Genomic DNA, 18,086 nt, shown 5'->3' with positions numbered 1-18,086 from the left:
GAATGTGCCAGAAATAGTCAGCAGAAAAGAAGGTAAGCTCACTTGTTTAACAGTGAAAATAAACATGAAGCTACGCTTTCTGTTTATTACGTAAGCCGGAGCTAGCAGCACAACTGAAAGATACACTAGAGTGCTCTGCTCCTGCCCACAACAAGCACTAATCCTGACATTTTCCCACCTTTTTCAGGTCCTCCTGTAGCAGTTTCACCATAGACTCCAGCTGAGTGACCTTCCCTATCAGACAGGCTGGACTCTCACTGAATAAGAGAGGAAAGAGAGGAGAACGGTTAAATAAGGCTCATAAAAATTGATGAAAAAAAGTTCCAAGACCAGAAAAATAAAGGGTCCAGTCTTGCTTCAGATTTGGAAATTTCCACAGGTATTTATGTCCACTTTACCACAGTGAGAATACAGCACAGTGGGTCTGAAAGGATGCGTAGCAGTCAAACAAACATTACTTAGAAAAGAAATTGCAAACAGTGGACACAATAAAATAACATTACATTTTACTCTGAGCACTAATGCTGAAAAATGATTGAAATAAAAATAACTAAGATTTTAGTCATGTAAAAAGGTCAAAATAAAGGCTGAAAATTACAAACGTACGTTGAATTTAATGTATGTGATAGCTGCCCATAAACGCAGAGTGCTGAAGAAATGTAAGGTGTGAGGCTGGCATATACCTGGGTGAAACATGCGGCTGGGGGGCAGTCTGCTGCTCTGATTTCTGGGAGTTGGAGGATAGTGACTCTGGCCTGGAACTGGCGTCTTTGGCGGCCAAGAACGTGGCTCTCTGAACTACAAGCACAAATAGAAAAATACAAAAACAACTTAAGCTGCTGCGACAGTTTTTTTGGACTTTCAGCCTCCATGACTGTCACATTGTAAATATAAACGTCTCTTCACACTGCCTCTGGAATCGCTGCTCAACATAAAAGTTCTTCTAATATTTAGTCTCAAACGAAGAGTATTTACAGTTTTTACACTAGATTTTGGAACATTGCTGTAAAATATAATGGCAATCTGTTACAGGTATATTACATGGCTCAGGCACTGATGTTGGTGGATTAGCTCTGGATCACAAACCCTACTCTAACTCAACCCAAACGTGTTGAATGGAGTGCCATTACACACACTCACACCTATGGACACTTTTGAGTCGCCAATCCACCTACTAACGTGTTTTTGGAACGTGGGAGGAAACCGGAGCACCCGGAGGAAATCCACACGGACACAGGAAGAACACACCAACTCCTCACAGACAGTCACCCGGAGCGGGACTTGAACCCACAACCTCCAAGACTCTGGAGCTGTGTGACTGCGACACTACCTGCTGCACCACCGCCCTGATTCTGTAAAGTTGCCACAAATTCAAAAATCTCTAGAAAGTTTCAGTTTATTTAAAGCCCATTTACAGTGCATGCTGGAATTAATCTCAAATGACCATGATTACCTTCAAAGGCCTTGGCTGCGTCCACCAGGTCTGACCAATCCAGCCCACTGTCTGCACTTGCGTCTGGAAGGGGGATGAGAGGGGGATCCTGCAGGGGCTGCCTGTGGGACTCCTGCTCAAAAATACTGCCGTCTGTGGAGGTGAGGTCCCCTGGAGAGATGGAAAGTGAGAGTGAGAGAGAGAGAATTGAGAGAAACAACATTATAGCCATTGGGAAGGCGAAAGAAGGAAAGCCTCCATCAATATGCTTAACCTAAAATGCCCGCAGCCAACTATATTACAATATGAAATGGGATGGGGTTGGGGGGTGGGTGAATCTTATAGGAGGCCGCTGTTCCCAGTAGTGTTTATAATTAGTGTTTATTACTGAATGACTACACTAAATGTGATATGAACTAATAAAACTGAACTACCGGGAACATGCTTACAGTATAAACACAGTGCTTGTGTACTATATAAATCTAAACGTTGATTAACAATGATACTCAAGCCAGAGATGGCACGGTAGGAAAAGAAATCTATTTCCCCCAAAATATTAGCTAATCAAATTGTTGTGGCAACACAGCTGTTGTCAACCCAGGAATTACAAGGTCATTTGTGAGGAAACGAACATCTCTGAAACTCTCATTCTAGGAAATAAACACAGCCACACAACACTGAAGAAACAGTAGTGACTCATTTGAGAATTCCAGTCACACTGTTCAATCAACCATTCTTTGTATCTCACCCAGAGACTTGGCTGCTTGTGTGTAGGAGCTCTGGCGCAGGGGGCGAGGCATGGTGGAGCGGCCGAACAGGTTTTCACTCTGCGTGCCGCACACAGAATCTCTCTGGACACTGAAGATGCTCTCGTCTGAGAAGGTGCGCTGCAGGGTGCGGGGAAAGGGTGTGGACGCCGAGAACAAGGGCTGAGGAAAAACAGCAGCAAGAGAGAGTCTTAAAGAGAGTCTTATGATTTCACAAGTGACATTTTTGTAAAAGTGATGTGAGAGTGTACAGTCTAGTACTTTAATGTCCTTTTATTTAAAACTGTACGACAGTCAATAACAACTTAATTTATACAAGGTCAAGAAAAAAGGCAAGGCAAGTTTATTTATAGAGCACATTTCATACACAATGGCAATTAAAGTGCTTTACAAAGGGTACAGTGATAATAAAGCAGTAGAAACATTTCAAAAATTAAAAAAAATATTTTAAAAGCAATTAAAACAGGAAATTAAAATTAAAACAAAGAAATAAGTTAAAAATGATTAGAAATGATTCAAAGTTATAAAACAAACAGAAAAACATTTTAGTAGCAAATAAAATGCTGTTAAAATACATAAAGAAACAAAAAATACACACAAAAAAAAAAACAGATTTAGAAGTAGGCCACAAGCCTAAATCTCTGTAAGTATTTAAAAACACTGCTTATATGTGGAAAAATGCACAGCATGAATGAATGACGTACCTACTTTACAAGGAATACCTCACTATTTCACACAAGTGAAATCAGCTCGTAGATGAGACCAGAACACAGGATAACGAGGCTGATTCTGAGAACAATTTGCTGCTCCTGACAATCGAAAATGCCTCCCTATAGGGTGATCTTAAACGATGATCTTCACAGAGTATCATATGGCGGGTGGTGTCTACAATCCTATCTTTGCCTCTCTGATCTGCTGTGTGTACTGTCAGGGGCCTCCTTGAAACATGTTCTATATTTATGCTAGTGTCACAAAGCAGCATTACATAATTCTGGGTTCTAGCCACAAGTGAGCAAGACGATACAACAGTGGCAAGAAAAAAAAACTCCCTCAGAACATAACAAAGAAACCTTGAGAGGAACTCAAGACACAAAAAGACCCATCTTCTTCCGTTCTGCACCTATGTACATATTCACCTGTGTATTTATATATCAGTGGTTCTCGGTGGTGGTCACTGCCCTGCATGTTGTAGTGTGCTCCTCACTCAGTCTAACCCACTTCAAACTTGGAAGGGTTTTGTTAATCAGCTCATCACCACTGATAACCACTTGTATGTGTGTGTGTATATATGTATAAGCCCTGTTGGCTCCTTGCTTCCAGGTGTGGCTTAACGGAGATTTACTCTTGTGCTCAGCTTTTTCTATACAGAAGGCATTCATGAGACACTCCTGCAAGATTTTGAGAATCTGAACCACCTGACAGGATGCACCTTTGTGTGATGTGTAATGTGGGGACTTTGATGATTAACAACAATCAAGGACAAATAAATCCTGTTGTAATAGGCCACCATCATTCTGATCTCCCCCTCCAATATTTAGTGTTCAGAAGACAGTTCAAAATGGTGCCTTTTATTTTTTACTTTTTGGCTGTGAGTTCTGTGTGACTACATAAGGTTTTGGCTTTAAAATCTAAATTCGGATACTGTAATAACCCTACACAATATCCACGTTTAATGATATTTAGGCTGGGTCTGAAATGTCATAGGTGCTGTCTGCTAAGCCAGGATTTTGTGGGACGAAGGCTCAGAGTGACGAGAGAATCAAACGACTATATAAAAATGCTGTCTGCTGAGGTTCCTTTGTTTGTTTGGTTTCTGAAGGCAATGTACACATATCCTTCACTGCCCTAACTTTTCCATAATCTTGTGTGTCAGCATGGTCAGCGGCGCTCGGGTAGTGAGTAATTACAGGCACTTTCCTATCTCCAAAAGTTGGATATACTCTGGCTAGCAAACCTTAGGTGTATTGATATCTTAGTACGTTTGTGATGTACTACTAACTTCGAAGCATGTATCTATCAAAACACTGCCTTCTAAGACACTGACTCATAAGACAATATGGTAAGCAACACACCAAGAAAGCTACACACTGTTTCAGACACAGCTGCAGGGTGTTTTAATTCCTGATATTTATATATTTTGCTCTACTAAAGGTGACTGGATGAGCATGAACAGTGTGCAGCAGTACCTTAGCTTTGCTGCAGACAGGTGGAGGGCTGTCCAGAGTGATTAGTTTCTTTAGGTCCTCCTCTATGGTGGATTTGGGAATGTGCTGGGGGGACTGGGTCACCCTCATTGTGGCCCGCAGCTGGGGCTGCCCACCCAAATGTCCTTCACTTTGATGTCGCCTGAACCAGAGAAGATGAAGACAAAGCAAAATAGTCATTTACTAAAAAAAAAACTATTACAAAAAATGTCATTTAATAAAAAAAATGTGTGTGGTTTCTTCACAGTCATTAAGCTAAAGAGTGGTGAGATGAGAGTGTACTGGAGGAACTACATTTAAAGTTCACAATAGCCATAAGCAGTTTTATACTTTATTCCTTTATATATCCGTAGACATTTCTTTTAATAACGAATTCCCTCTACTTTAAAACGCACCTACAGCTCTTAGCTCATAGATCTTCAAATGTAAACACACGTTTTGTACAATCCCCGCTGTTAATCCATGGGTTGCAGGTGACATCTTTGTATATAGAAGCTGCAATAATGAGTACTTAAATAACTCAAATTATAACTGTGATTTTAAATTTTTGAATTGTTTATTTCAACACTTTTAGTCTTCATTTAGATGTTGAAATTAAAGAAATATATGTATAGATCCCAGACACATTTATCCACATCACATTTGTAAACAGAGCTCTGTTCATCTGAATCAGTCAGTAGAGAGGAGCTCAGGCTGCATCCCAAATAGCAAAACTGAATGTACTGCACCCAGAGAATACACAAATTCAACACGGAAACATAACATTATAGCAGTTTTCACAAATAACGCACTGTGTGAGTGCAGAAACCGTTATTTTATAGACCCACACTGTAGGGCGTAAGGAGAGAACTTGGATTTGGCCACGGAATAATAATACTCACAGATCACTCACATTTTCATACAAGAAGTACTTTATCAAACTAAGCCAAGTCAAAGAAATCATTTAGGCAGACAGTCGTGATAAAACATCTAAGAATCTGTCACACTCTCAGAGAGCAGGGGCAGCAGGATCTGATTATTTACCCTGTAAACAAGGGGGAAAGTCTGAGACAAAAGAATGTGGACTTTGCTTGTAATCTATAACACACTAAACCTAAACATGAGTGAAATAACAATTACTGAAGCTTACATATGATCAGATTCAGTCACAATAACAGAGAGATGCATTGGAGACTAATGTGCTAAAATTTCAGATCCTATGACAAATGCTAATATGGCTAACAATGAATAACATTTAGTCCTCATTATGCAACACAGTGCAATCCTTTACCCCATGACGCAAAGTAGCAGTGGGCTTCTGAGTGTTGTGAGACTCTCTCCAGCTCAGGAAGAGGAGCTGTGTATGAGATAAATCTAGCCAAGATTTATGCCAAGTCCTGAATATATGAGTATAAAGCCCCCAGGCATTGAGCTTGGAGTGGTATTATCTGAAGTGACTGAGATTTGAGATCTGGAGTGGCTTTTGTGGCAGAGGAGTAGTCAGTCAATATCAGAACCTGACCCTAACAATGTTTGTGTGGCTGAAAGCAATCAAATTCTTACATCAAATGTTCCAATACACCTCATAAAGCTTTCATTGAAAAGTAGAGGTTAGAACTGCAGCAAATGGAGGAAAAACTTCTGAAGAAACCTAAGAGGTGTCCACACCCTTTTGCCAATAGAGTGCAATAGCTATTAGTAGAAACGCCAAGAATATTACATGTGTAGAGGAGGGTGTACTCCTCAGAGTTGCTCATTTCTTTAATAAGCTCTAGCTGCTAAGATGTTTGAAGTGCACTATTTCTTTGCAAACTGAAAGAGCAGCTGTGTCGTATAATGTCAAAGAAGTAAAAAACAAAACAGCTGAACACTGAGTATTTTGCAGGGTTGGATCCCTTCCACCATCTATTAGCCATGACTAAGTTGTATATAATGAGTTACAAAAGGTGTGGCAGCTTAAGATAAAATGGGAATTGCCGGGAATAGGAATTTGAGAAAAAAGTCAACAACTTATTAATAACTATGCAATGGATATATATTAAAAATAAAAATACAAGCTAAACACAAAGTATCCTCAAAGTTCTCTCACTTGTTTCAAATCAACAAGACATTGAGCCAGCAAAGACTGCCATTACACATTTGTCCACTAGATGGAAACAATGTAGCTTCAGCTGAACTGTCATTAATGAAGTGCTGACTCTGCTGCAGCAACTCAGAGATGTTACTTGGCACCTCATAATAAGAGAATATAAATATAAGAAAGGATATTTAAGTCCTGAGATAAGCAATTGTTTTAAATGCTAACACTGGCAAAATGCTGCAGTGACACGTGCTGTGATGGTGTGCTAATAATGTATTTCCCTGGTACGAGTGGATCAGAGAGCTGCTGGAGTTTTAAAACACCTCAGTGTAACTAGTGCACTAAGAGTAGTTCACTAACCAAAAATATTCAACCAAGTGTCCTGTGACAACAGATGTGAGTGAGTGGATTCCTAGTCTGATCCACTAGTACCAGCACAAAGCACAAACACACAACCACCACGTCAGTGTCACTGCAGCTCTGAAAATGATCTACCACCAGGGTGAAGGACTACAAAAATATTCAGAGCCACAAACAGACCACATCATTTAACTTTAGAACCACAAAATTCACTGAGATCGACACAATGTGTAGAAACAAGGAAGCATTTTAATATTTTGGATGATTGGTGTATATTTTGCCTAATAAATAAAAAGCTGAGCCAACTCAGCAAAGAGTTAACTCTATATATGAGATGGAAATGAACAACACTGTTTATTATTATTACTAGGGGAAATATATGACATTTAGTGCGTTTTATTAAACTGATTCACTTATCTGACCTGGGCATCAAGCAGCATAGTGCTACACTGTTATATTCATCGAAATCTATTCCAGGAGGTCCTCGGGTTACATCAGTCCCGAGTTTCGATGTTTCGTGGTTACGACACATCTCCCATTTACTGTATAAAGCCTTGTTTTGACTTAAGTGGTTTTGCGTCGTAAACGTTGTAACGCGAACTTCGTGTTTGGTGTGCGCGGCAGAAGAATACACGGTTACACGGCTTGGGACCGAGGAGGATAGGTATTAGGATAGGATAAGTGCTTACATTATGTTTTTTTACGTACAGTATGTACGTATGTTCCGACTTACACCAAAAATCGGTTTACGATGTGACGTAGCAACGGATCAACGTCGTAAGTCGAGGACCCCCTGTATTTGTTTCAGCCGGTGTCAATTTCATTAATGAAAATTGTGCCGAAAAACTGTTTTCACAAGGAAAACTACACAAGAATTAAATAAAAACAATCATTTGAAGACAAGAACCAAGACTGAATATTTTGCATTTTTTGTCAAGGAATGAAAACTGAACAAAAATATTACACTGATTTGGAAAAAGAAAAGCTCAAGGAAAATAATGTTAAACAGGAAAATGCTCCGTCTGTTTACTGTTGTCAGGGCAACGAGTCAAATCTCAAATTCATAGAGTTCGACACAGTCTATGTTTGCAGCGCACTTTGAATAACAATAATTTGAAACTAACAATAATTAAATATCTAAAATGAGACTAAAACTAATACACATTTTTGTCAAAGGACTAAGACATACAAAATCAACATATGATTTGCTAGCAGTCACCCTGCAGAAGTGTTCAGTTTTTCTGTGTTCACCAGAGGCGTTTGTGTCATGTAAGAGTTGCTAAGCTGTGGCTGGACAATGAATACTAATGAAAACACTGAAACGAATGACTGCCTAACCACAAATGACACCAATGAATATGACGATGCAGCTTTTGAAGATTCAAAAAACTGCAAAAACACACCCCAGCGAGTTCTCAAACTTGCTGCTGCAGCACCCTTAGCATCATCCACTCCTCAATGTAGCTCTAACACATCCGGTTCAACCCTGCAGGCCATTCTAAAGCCGTGCATGAGCTGGGTCATCTGTGTAAATGCAGTTTAACCACAGACATGCGATATTCTGGGTTCCCATGACTCAGGGAACCACTGCTCTATAGGGAGTTTCCAAATTGCATTCTGGCCTCTGTTTTTAGACTTACTTGCGACCGTTCCCAAAATCCACAGAATTGATTGTGCTCCCAGGTTTCTTCCAGCCAATCAGGTACTTGCTGGTGGCTCCTTGGCGTGGGTAGAAGCTCTTGGGTCCAGGAGAGAGGCTGGGATGTGTGGGGGAGGAGGCTGTGGGGGCCGACTCTTCCAGAGTGGAGCTCAGTGGACTTCCCGAGCGCGCTGAACTCAGAGTACTTTCAGAGAGAAAGAGGGGGAAAAAAGGGAGATGAGAGACAGAGGACAGAGAAAGAAGAGAAGAGGGAGTGTAGAGGAGAAAGTGACAAACACAAAGCACACAAAATCAATAAATATATTTAAATTTCCTTCAGCCTTTAATAAAATCTTCATAAGGTATAATCTCATAACTACAGGCCACAAATTAAATTCACTCTGTGAATCAGGAGCTTACAGATAAAATACTGTACTTTTATTTGTAGTAATTTATATATATATATAAATAAATTACTACAAATAAAAGTACAGTATGTTATCTGTAAGCTCCTGATTCACAGAGTGAATTTAATTTGTGGCCTGTAGTTATGAGATTTTCAGTATATATATATATATATATATATATATATACACACACACTGAAAATTTCATAATGATAATAATAATAATAATAATAATAATACAGAGCTAAATGGGAATCTGTTTGTTACAGCCACTTTGTGCCAGGAAGCAGAGCTCAAAGCCAAGCCCTGGTCTCTACAGACTGAGGATGAATGAATCTCCTTGCTCAGTTTGGCTCAGATAACCTGTGCACTCTCAGTGAAAAATAAATGGCAGAGGCACACTGACAGATATGAAGAGCCAAAAAGACTTGAGGGGACAAGCAAGAAGGAGAAAGAGGCTTATTTTCGCTTAAGGTTTCACTGAAAAGCTGTCTATTTTCAGTTTAAAGGCACTGTGTATGATTTTGTTTTTTGTTAAATTCAGCGAATATTTCCTCATTTCCTTCACTAACTCCGGTCTCATTGTGCTCTGGGAAGGAAAAAAAAAAGTCTGGTGTTCATACTTACTCTATAAAGAAGAAACAAGCTTAGTGGATTGTACTGAGAAACACAACACTATTCTAGCCAATCAGCAACAAGGGGCTTTTTTATTTATTTATTTATTTTTGGTACGCAAGTCCATCGTTGAGCTTCGGAAGGAGCAGTGTAATGAGGAATGTGTTTTGTTTTGCAAAAGTTAAAATATCAACATTCGTTCTTCAGAATCGTATGCACAACCTTTAAATGTTCAATAATGTTAATAATGCTAATGCTCCCAGCACATACCTTCCCGTGACAGTGTTCTCTGCCACATTTATAGTCTGTACATTTTTGTGATCAATAATATAGAGCTAAAATTACTTATAAGAAGTGATTCATTTTGAAACCCCTCTTTGCATACAGAGGGAAAATACACCAAAACTGACTTTTTTTTTTAACATAGTGTTTAATACTTCAAAAATCAAGTAAGATGTCCAAAGCATGTAACAACTGGTTAAAGGACTCATTTGCAAACTGTAGCCTCCTGTGATTTCAGTGTTACAAAGGTCAACACTGATTATTGTTTTTGAAAGGAAATACTGTCCATTTCTAAAGGTCAATGATCAAAAATTGAGTGAATTTTGCAATGCTTCAACAGCAAAACAAAAAAGTGAAACTACTTTTGACTCGTCAAACCTCAAACAGCACTGGTCTTTTTTAAGCTGACAGATGCATAGCTAGTGAGGGCACTGGAGTTCAGGCAGCTTTCAGAAGACGAGATTCTCTCATGCTGCGCATTCCTGAGCGATTTGTGCGGTCTCTCCTCTCTCCGAGACAGAGGAAATATGCACATCCTGCTAAGAGCAAGCTCGTGCTTGTTGAGCATAAAAATGTCCTAAGCATGCTGCCTATACGTGGTTTATGTCTCACAGTGGAGGATTTCTAGGAAATGGTGGCAATCTTTAATTCGGAAGTACCCACTTAATGTTTATAAAAAATATTCATAAATGTTTACATCTACACGGTCTCATATTTCAACCTAAACATCAATATGCCACTTCTGTTACATCAGTTAAAGTCTCAAATTATTTCTTCATGCCATCCCCATCTTGATCCCTGAACAAGGTAACGTTACCTTGTTATATATTATATAACATCATAATATAACAACATTGAATTCACTGCCATATTTATTTAAACAAGAACGGGCATCAGCAATATTTTAGCCAGTCATACAGTTCTGTTCTCTGGTTTCTCTATTCTGAGGCCATTGTATTGATTTGTTTGAAATAAGTGATTTTATTTTATACCGCGACCCTGAAATGGAGAAGCGGAGAAGAAAATGATGATGATGATGATGATGATGATTTTATTTTAGTTGTGTTTTATTTATGTAGAATTGTTATATTATATAAAAATATTTATTATAGTCTAATTCCAATGTCTAAATATTCTTAATATATACATTTGTGCCAAATGTTCACTGCTATTTTAAAAGGGGTTTAATTGCATTATTATTCCAGAATATTATTATTATACCAGTGGAATAATATGATCTTAAAATTACAATAACATGATTAATCACAATTATTTCTGGGACAACATACTGACCACAAAATGTTGCTATTGGGATTATTCAGTGCTTATTTACTTGGATTTGCCTTATAATTATTCAACCAGTTTTAAACAAAATGGAACTATATTTATATAAGTATTGTCCATCAATTAGCTAAAAAATGTATATCATAACAATGCTAGTACATGTATTTTTGGGAGAAAGATAAATGTCTAGTGTGATATGCATGACAAACTGGTGAGAGGAACCCAGTCTTTTTAACTTTATTATAATATCTGCATGTAGTTCTGATAATTTTTTAATTAGAATCTCTTAATTTGCTGAGTAAAGGTTTCAGGGAGAGCTTTAGGATTGAACACAGAGTTTAACATAAGAAAATCAATGCTACCTCACGGCTTGTGGCTCAACGTGTTTGAGTGTGCATGTGTGAAAATGAGGGAGAGGGTTTGGGGGGCATAGCTTGAGTAATATTTGTGTACATATTATCGTTATTTTAATACATCTATCAATCTTCTGAACTCAACAGTAGTGATGCTGTATTTACATATTTAAATAAAGCCACTAATGGGATGGGAGTGAATTATGGCAGGAAATCATGGCCAAATTTGGTAAAAGGATTCATTAGCGTTACAATAAATTGATGCCTTAAAATCCTGTGTGCGTTAACACAGTGCTCTCAGAATTACGCATTAACGCACATGAGATTTTAAAGTGTTTTTTTTTTTTATTAACTCATTTTACCAAATATATATATGAAGACATACGCAGCATACCATCACTGTACCTGCACATCTATAGTATATAAAATAATGTTCTGTTTGTTTTTAAGTAGGAAAATAGTACAGTTACCAAATGTATCTTTCAATACAAAAACATGTCCATCACATTCATAATTCTGCATGTTGAGATTGCAATAAAATAGCATATTCACACAGGCTCTAGTTTCTTTAAGTGGTGATATACATGTACCTGGAATGGGAGGCTACATCACTGAGAGTCTGCGAGCTTGTGTCTGGGGGACTTTTAGTGTAATTCTCAGTGATGTCTGCAGGAACAGAAGACTCGGAACTGTCAACAGGAATCTCTGAATGTAACCGATCAGTGACTTCACCCCAGTGAGCAGAGGCTTTCTCTCTGGGCTTGGATGTGACGCTGACTGGAACAGAGTCTGTGTCCACAAGGCGACCCAGACTTTGTCCATAGGACTCGATTCCACTGTCAGTGGAGGCCCCTTGTAGGTAGCCCACCGCAAACCCATTCAGGTCCATCTCTGGCTGAACTCCAGGCCTCCCACCAATCTCGAACCACTTCTCCTCACTGTGGCCAGAGCTGGAGGCATTGCTGGAGAGCGTGTTGCTGTTGGACAGGCTAATGGAGGTAGCATCATTCTGCTGAATGACAGACAGAAGTGTCAGATTTAAGCAGTAATTGCTTCACGTACATGCTGGAGAAAGCAGGTACACGGCCCACAGACCTACCTTAGGGTTGTTGGGGTACAGTGCTGTCGTGTGGTCTTTATGAAGTTGATCAGTATTGGTTGAGAGTGGCTTTGCTTTCGTTGGAGGTGCATCTAAACCATGGAAGGAATGTTAAATTATTATATTTTTACAAATTAGATCATAGATGTGTCTTTTTAATTTGCCACTACCAAAACAAATCTTCATATCTCCACTGTAAATGTTACAGGAGAAGAAAATACGACTATAAGCTGAATGCAAAGTTGGCTAATTTTCTCCTTGTAAGCAAGCAATTTTCAAAAACTATAAATGTACATATGTTACAAGTGCATATGTATGTATCAAAAGAGCAAACTGTGGTTTGTGTGGTCTTAACAAAGAAAGTGAGGAATAACGCCTGAGTGAAAGGTATAAACTCTGCGGTTTGTTTGTTTTACATGAAGAAAGTGAGGAATAAGGATTGTGTTACTTCAGCCTTGAATAGTCACCTATTTAATGTGGAATGGAATATTCATATTAGAAGTTGGCAAAAAACAGCAATATTTGCCTCTGACCCATTTAAGTCAGAACTAAAGGTTTGGAAAGGAAAATTGTGAATAAGAAGCAAACATTTCCTTAAGGTGGAAATGGAAAGGTAGACAAAGCTGGTTTAAAAAAAAAATAAATAAAAAAAATAAATAAAAAAAACCACAGGAAAATGTCGGTGATACATTAACGTTTTTTAGGTAGAAATCTTTAGAGAAATTATGTACACATTTCCAAGTAAATAGGTTAAAAAATAATAGCAAAGCAGGTCCTAAGTTATTAAACACATCTTGTGCTTGCTCATGTAGGCTAAGTTTTCTTCAACCTGGAAACCCATGTGAGCTTCACATCTGTGGGAGGAGGCAGACACTCTCTAGTGTTTTGAATCTGTATTGCAGTTCCCAAATGAACACACAAAAACCTTCTGCACAACAAGTTGAAGTCTGGAAGGAAAAGTCCCATTAGATTACCTGATGTCCTCTCAGAACTCCTACTCGATCCTTCTCCCTCCACCACTCTGGCCCAGCTTGGGGGAACCCGCACATTGTCTTTTAGATTCTGACGCTCTGCAATCAGTGGCGAGTTACGGTTGGCATTAAATCTAAAGGAGGAGATAAAAGGAACAGGAACAGCGAACTAAAAATAAGACAATAAAAAAGCTAAGAAGGAACACAATGTAATATTTGGTGATTTTGCTCCTGAGCTCCCACTACAGTTCATTTTCTGTAACCACTTCACCAGGTCAGGAACAGACCCTGGACAGGGCTTTAGTCCATCACAGGGCACCACACATTCACCTAGTTGAACACACCTATGGAAACTTTCACAAAGCCAAACCATCTACCAGCACGTGTTTCTAGACTGTGGGAGGAAACCAGAGCACCCGGAGGAAGCTCACACAGACACTGGGAGAACACACCCAATTCCCCACCCAAAGTGACCCCATGAGGGGGTTGAACCCACAACCCCAGGACCAAATTACTCTTAGGCCATAATCATCTGTGAGAAAGCAGCTACACCAACTGCTATATTCTGGCTATACCAATTGTTTGTGTTGTGAACTGCCCCAAAGGTAAATCAGAAAATAAAATGAGAGGCTGATCCTATGAGTGAAAACATGTCCTAAGGCATCTCTAGTCTGAACCACTCTGTGCAGCTGAACTCCCTTCTGGCGATCTATCTTTGACCAATTTTCATCAGTAAGCTTATTGAACCCCGTCCATTAGTCACTCTGTTTGGTCTGCACCCAAAGACCCCTTTGGTCTCTGCTGCCAGCTTGATGCCTTAGTATTTCAGACACTGACGGGAATAAGTCACCTCCCCGTATTATGATCAGTGACAGAATAACATGCTCCTTTTATTCTGAAAAGGAGGTTTAAGAATCATAAAAGACCAAACAAAAGTTTGTTGTACCTGGGTGTCCCTCTTTTCTCTTTAAATCTGAAGTATCTTGACAATGATTTTAAACGCTGAGATTTTAAAAGACGACTGCACTGATGTGCCTCTCTCGCTCTGTATTTAGAGAGCTGTGATGCATGAGATGCAGGGGCTAGACACACGTGGACTGTATTATTATTAGGAGCTGACACACAATCATAGTCAAAAACAGCAGGGGTCAAAACACAGGTTGTCAAACATAAAAGAGGCAAATCCATGATCAGTAAAGCAAGTTAAATTAACAATGCAAGGTCTGCAACAGAGAAACAAAGCAACACAAACATGGCTTAGCACTGAGTAGGAAAAAAAAAACAGGGGTTTTAACAAAGAGATTTTGCAACATAGGCATATAAAGGAGAGTATTCATGAGTCCTTGAATCACTGCAGGTGTGAACTGTAGCCTGGGGATGGAGCCAGGAGGGAGCTGGGTCAGGCCAGGTTTCCAGGAGGGGGGTACTTTCACAAAAGGCAGCACAAATCAGTTTTTTTCTACAGTCTTAACTGCAAATAGTCATATAATGTCATCAGACAAAAGCCACAATTGTAAGAGGATTCAGCTGTCTTTGAAGATTCATGTCAGTACATTATGATCATTATGACTGGATTTTGTGTTTGTGTTCAATCAATGTCCGATTATTCTCACGTTCCCACCTTCAACTTACTCATACCTGTGTTTATACTAACAACCAGTGTTAGCTGCAGGAGTTAAGAGCAAATGAATATCAGATTTGAACATTATGTTAGGGTTTGCCCTGAAGCACTGTCCTGCATGAGTGCAGGTGGGTATTAGAGTTCAGATTTTAAATACAAGCGATGGTTATAAGTGATGGTTATAATTGGAAGGATTCTAACATCAGTTTTTATGAGCTCAGGAAATATATAAATATTTTTATTTTATTGTGAGCGAGTATTTGTTGCACGTACCCATCTGGAACAGACTTCTGACGCCAGTGACCGGAGCTGGAGCTGGTGTCGCTGGAGTATGATTGGTTGTTGGGGGAGTTACGGGTGTGAGGAGAACGGCCCATCACAATGGAACAAGCCAGGGCATAGTTATCAGAGCCTGGAGAGTACCTGAAAGAAAACAGGGTCACATCAGCCAAACTGCTACTACAAGGGGCCAGAGTTTTTTTGATAGCTTTTGTAAGCTATCAAAAACATTCACTCTCTCAGCATCCACATGTCTAAAACCATATTTATATACAAAGGATAAAGTGTGTATGATTTTTACTTTATGGTCCTCATGAATTAACTAACATTACTTCAACAATTTGTAAATCAAAGCAGCTAAATCCAGATATGACAAAGATAAGGTTGTTTACATTCATGTTTTAATTCCCAATTGTTTTATTTTTACTGTATATTTAAGCTTTGATTAATGGCAGTGTAGCTGTATATCGTCGCTGTCCAATTAAAAACACGTATCTCCATTTTTGTTGATTTTTAGTTTACTACATCGTTGGAATGCAGCAGCTGTCCTTCATAATATGTGAAAATTACATGATGAATGAACCAATAGAAATGATCCATAATAATTTGGATTAAAATCTTTTTACACTCACTTCCATTGAAATGTAAAGTTTTTTCCTTCTCCTGTAAAGTTACTGTTTTGGGAGATACATGTTTTTAATTGGACAGCGATGATATCTTTGGTGTTTTGAAGCACATTTCCTAATTGAAATTAAATGAATTGCCTCTATAAAAATTAACTTAAGAGAACAGTAAAATTCTAAAGAGAACAGCAACTTAATATAAGGTTTGTGTTTATCAGAATGATTTAATTCCTAATGTTTACCTGCAACATGAACTTAGGGCCATTAGGTGTGGCTGTAAAAGGGCTACATATAAATCATTCAAAATATTATCCTAACACTAAATAACTTCAAACGTATCATCTAAAAGATGTAAAATGTTTAGATATAAGTAAATCTGTAGGTCCAAAAATTATAATATACAGACAATCACTTTATACAGACATAGCGAACATAACTACATGAATGTAAGTCTTTAAATAACTACCTTTTGAGGTTGAGAGGGCGCCCATCACTGGACACACTGCGTGGAATGATCGAGCCTCTGCTGGCGTAGTCAGAAGTCTGGGCTTTACTCATGGTCGACCCCAGGGTCACATTACGGTTCTGAGAAGTGGAGACTGCAGTCTGGGGGGCTGCAGTGGAGCGAGGCCACTTGTTGTTATTGTTGCGAAACGGGAACTTGTACTCGTAGGGCATCCCCTCCTTGTGGTTTTTGTAGTCCACCAGTGGCATGTGGTATATCTCTGAACATCCTCTTTAGAACAAAGGCAAACAATCATTCAGAAGTCACCAACCACACAGTGCAAACAAACAGGTTCCTGCAAACCACAAAAAGACTGTTGGGAAACACTGCAGTCATCAGATGAATTTGAGTCGACATCCTCATAAATTCAAAACAAATAGAAAATCCTTTATAAAGCATCCCACAAACATTGATAATCTATTATATCTCCTCTCACATCTAAGCTCCTCCTTAGATTTGTTTCTCAGATTGATGTTCTATCTTTTACTGAAGCAAATTCATGCCAGAATACTCTGTCTGAAACCTTTAATCAGGTTGCAGAAAACACATTGCATAACCCCCGACAACAAAGCCAAAGATTACCTCACACCATCCTTCCATTCATACTCACTTAATACACTTAAATGGAGACACCTTATACCCTTTTCAACATTTTGTTTCCCAGCAGTTAACACACTCCTGGTGTCATGAATGAGCCACAGTCCAGTTCAACGCAAGAGCCCAGGAGCGACGAGCAGAAGCCATTGTTTGTAATGTTTGTTTCTCTTGGGTCTCTTTCTTGTTTTAAGTGTATTTAGTCAATGCCCTTATTTCATCTATTTTACCTCATATTTGCATTCTCACTTAAATACAGTTCCAAGTACAGCTGTGTGTCAGAAGCAGCGTAAAGAAACAAGTTTATATATATATATATCTCATATCTCGTATATAAAAAATCTCATTGGTCACAGTCTTATTGTGTGATTTAAAATGGATCCCCACTTATCATAATCAGTATCATAGGGTTCACCTGCGTGGTGTGGAGTCCTCATGTGGGGGAATGATGACCACTCGAACTGTGACAGAGGTACGCAGGAGGTCAATCATCTGCTCGTGGGAGAGGGTTGCCACGGCCACCTTACAGATCTCCACCAATCGGCTGCCTTGCCTCAGGCCTGCTTGCCAGGCGTAGCCATACGGCTCCACCTCAGCAACGATTCCCTCAAAGTTAACATGGAAGCCCAGCTGACCCAGCGCGTTCCTCCTCAGTGTCATCTCCTTTGTCTGGCTGCCTTTGGTCACCAGCTGAGAAACAAATGGCAAGAACGCAAAAACAACACTGTCTCAGTGGTTGTGCTGCTGGTAAATGGCCAGAGCTTTCCTGTCTGGATTGGAAAGTACTGGAAATGGAGTTGGCACTGCTCTGATTTAATATTTCTGTCCTATTTTCCTTTGCTCTCCAAAATCTAGTCAGATTTCAGAAAACTTCTACTGAATTTGACTGGGTTTTAATGTGGTATAGTGATATCTTTCTGCTATCTCAGAAGAAAATCTGATGAGAGGTTCAGTATTTGTGGCTGCATGCTGACATTCTTCTCAGATGCTTGG

The 18,086-nt window shown here is 39.2% G+C and overlaps 1 protein-coding gene across 2 annotated transcripts in view; it reads right to left on the bottom strand.

Annotated features, from left to right (window-relative positions):
* Window positions 1-18,086, bottom strand: part of LOC136699102 (signal-induced proliferation-associated 1-like protein 1) — a 66,069-nt gene that overhangs the window by 2,407 nt on the left and 45,576 nt on the right. Inside the window, exons 9-20 of one of the 2 annotated variants that reach the window (XM_066673555.1) lie at window positions 17,509-17,783; window positions 16,461-16,730; window positions 15,366-15,515; window positions 13,475-13,605; window positions 12,501-12,592; window positions 11,992-12,413; window positions 8,463-8,666; window positions 4,386-4,545; window positions 2,181-2,361; window positions 1,454-1,603; window positions 684-798; window positions 179-257 (exon numbers count right to left, since the gene is read on the bottom strand). In XM_066673555.1, coding sequence (XP_066529652.1) covers window positions 179-257; window positions 684-798; window positions 1,454-1,603; window positions 2,181-2,361; window positions 4,386-4,545; window positions 8,463-8,666; window positions 11,992-12,413; window positions 12,501-12,592; window positions 13,475-13,605; window positions 15,366-15,515; window positions 16,461-16,730; window positions 17,509-17,783 — 2,229 coding nt within the window. The remainder of the gene's footprint in view (window positions 1-178; window positions 258-683; window positions 799-1,453; window positions 1,604-2,180; window positions 2,362-4,385; window positions 4,546-8,462; window positions 8,667-11,991; window positions 12,414-12,500; window positions 12,593-13,474; window positions 13,606-15,365; window positions 15,516-16,460; window positions 16,731-17,508; window positions 17,784-18,086) is intronic. The other variant, XM_066673563.1, reaches the window with a different exon arrangement.

This window comes from Hoplias malabaricus, chromosome 1 (assembly GCF_029633855.1).
Source record: "Hoplias malabaricus isolate fHopMal1 chromosome 1, fHopMal1.hap1, whole genome shotgun sequence".
Classification (NCBI taxonomy): domain Eukaryota; kingdom Metazoa; phylum Chordata; class Actinopteri; order Characiformes; family Erythrinidae; genus Hoplias; species Hoplias malabaricus.
Note: the sequence above shows the minus strand (reverse complement) of the source record. Positions and strands in the feature narration are given on the sequence as shown.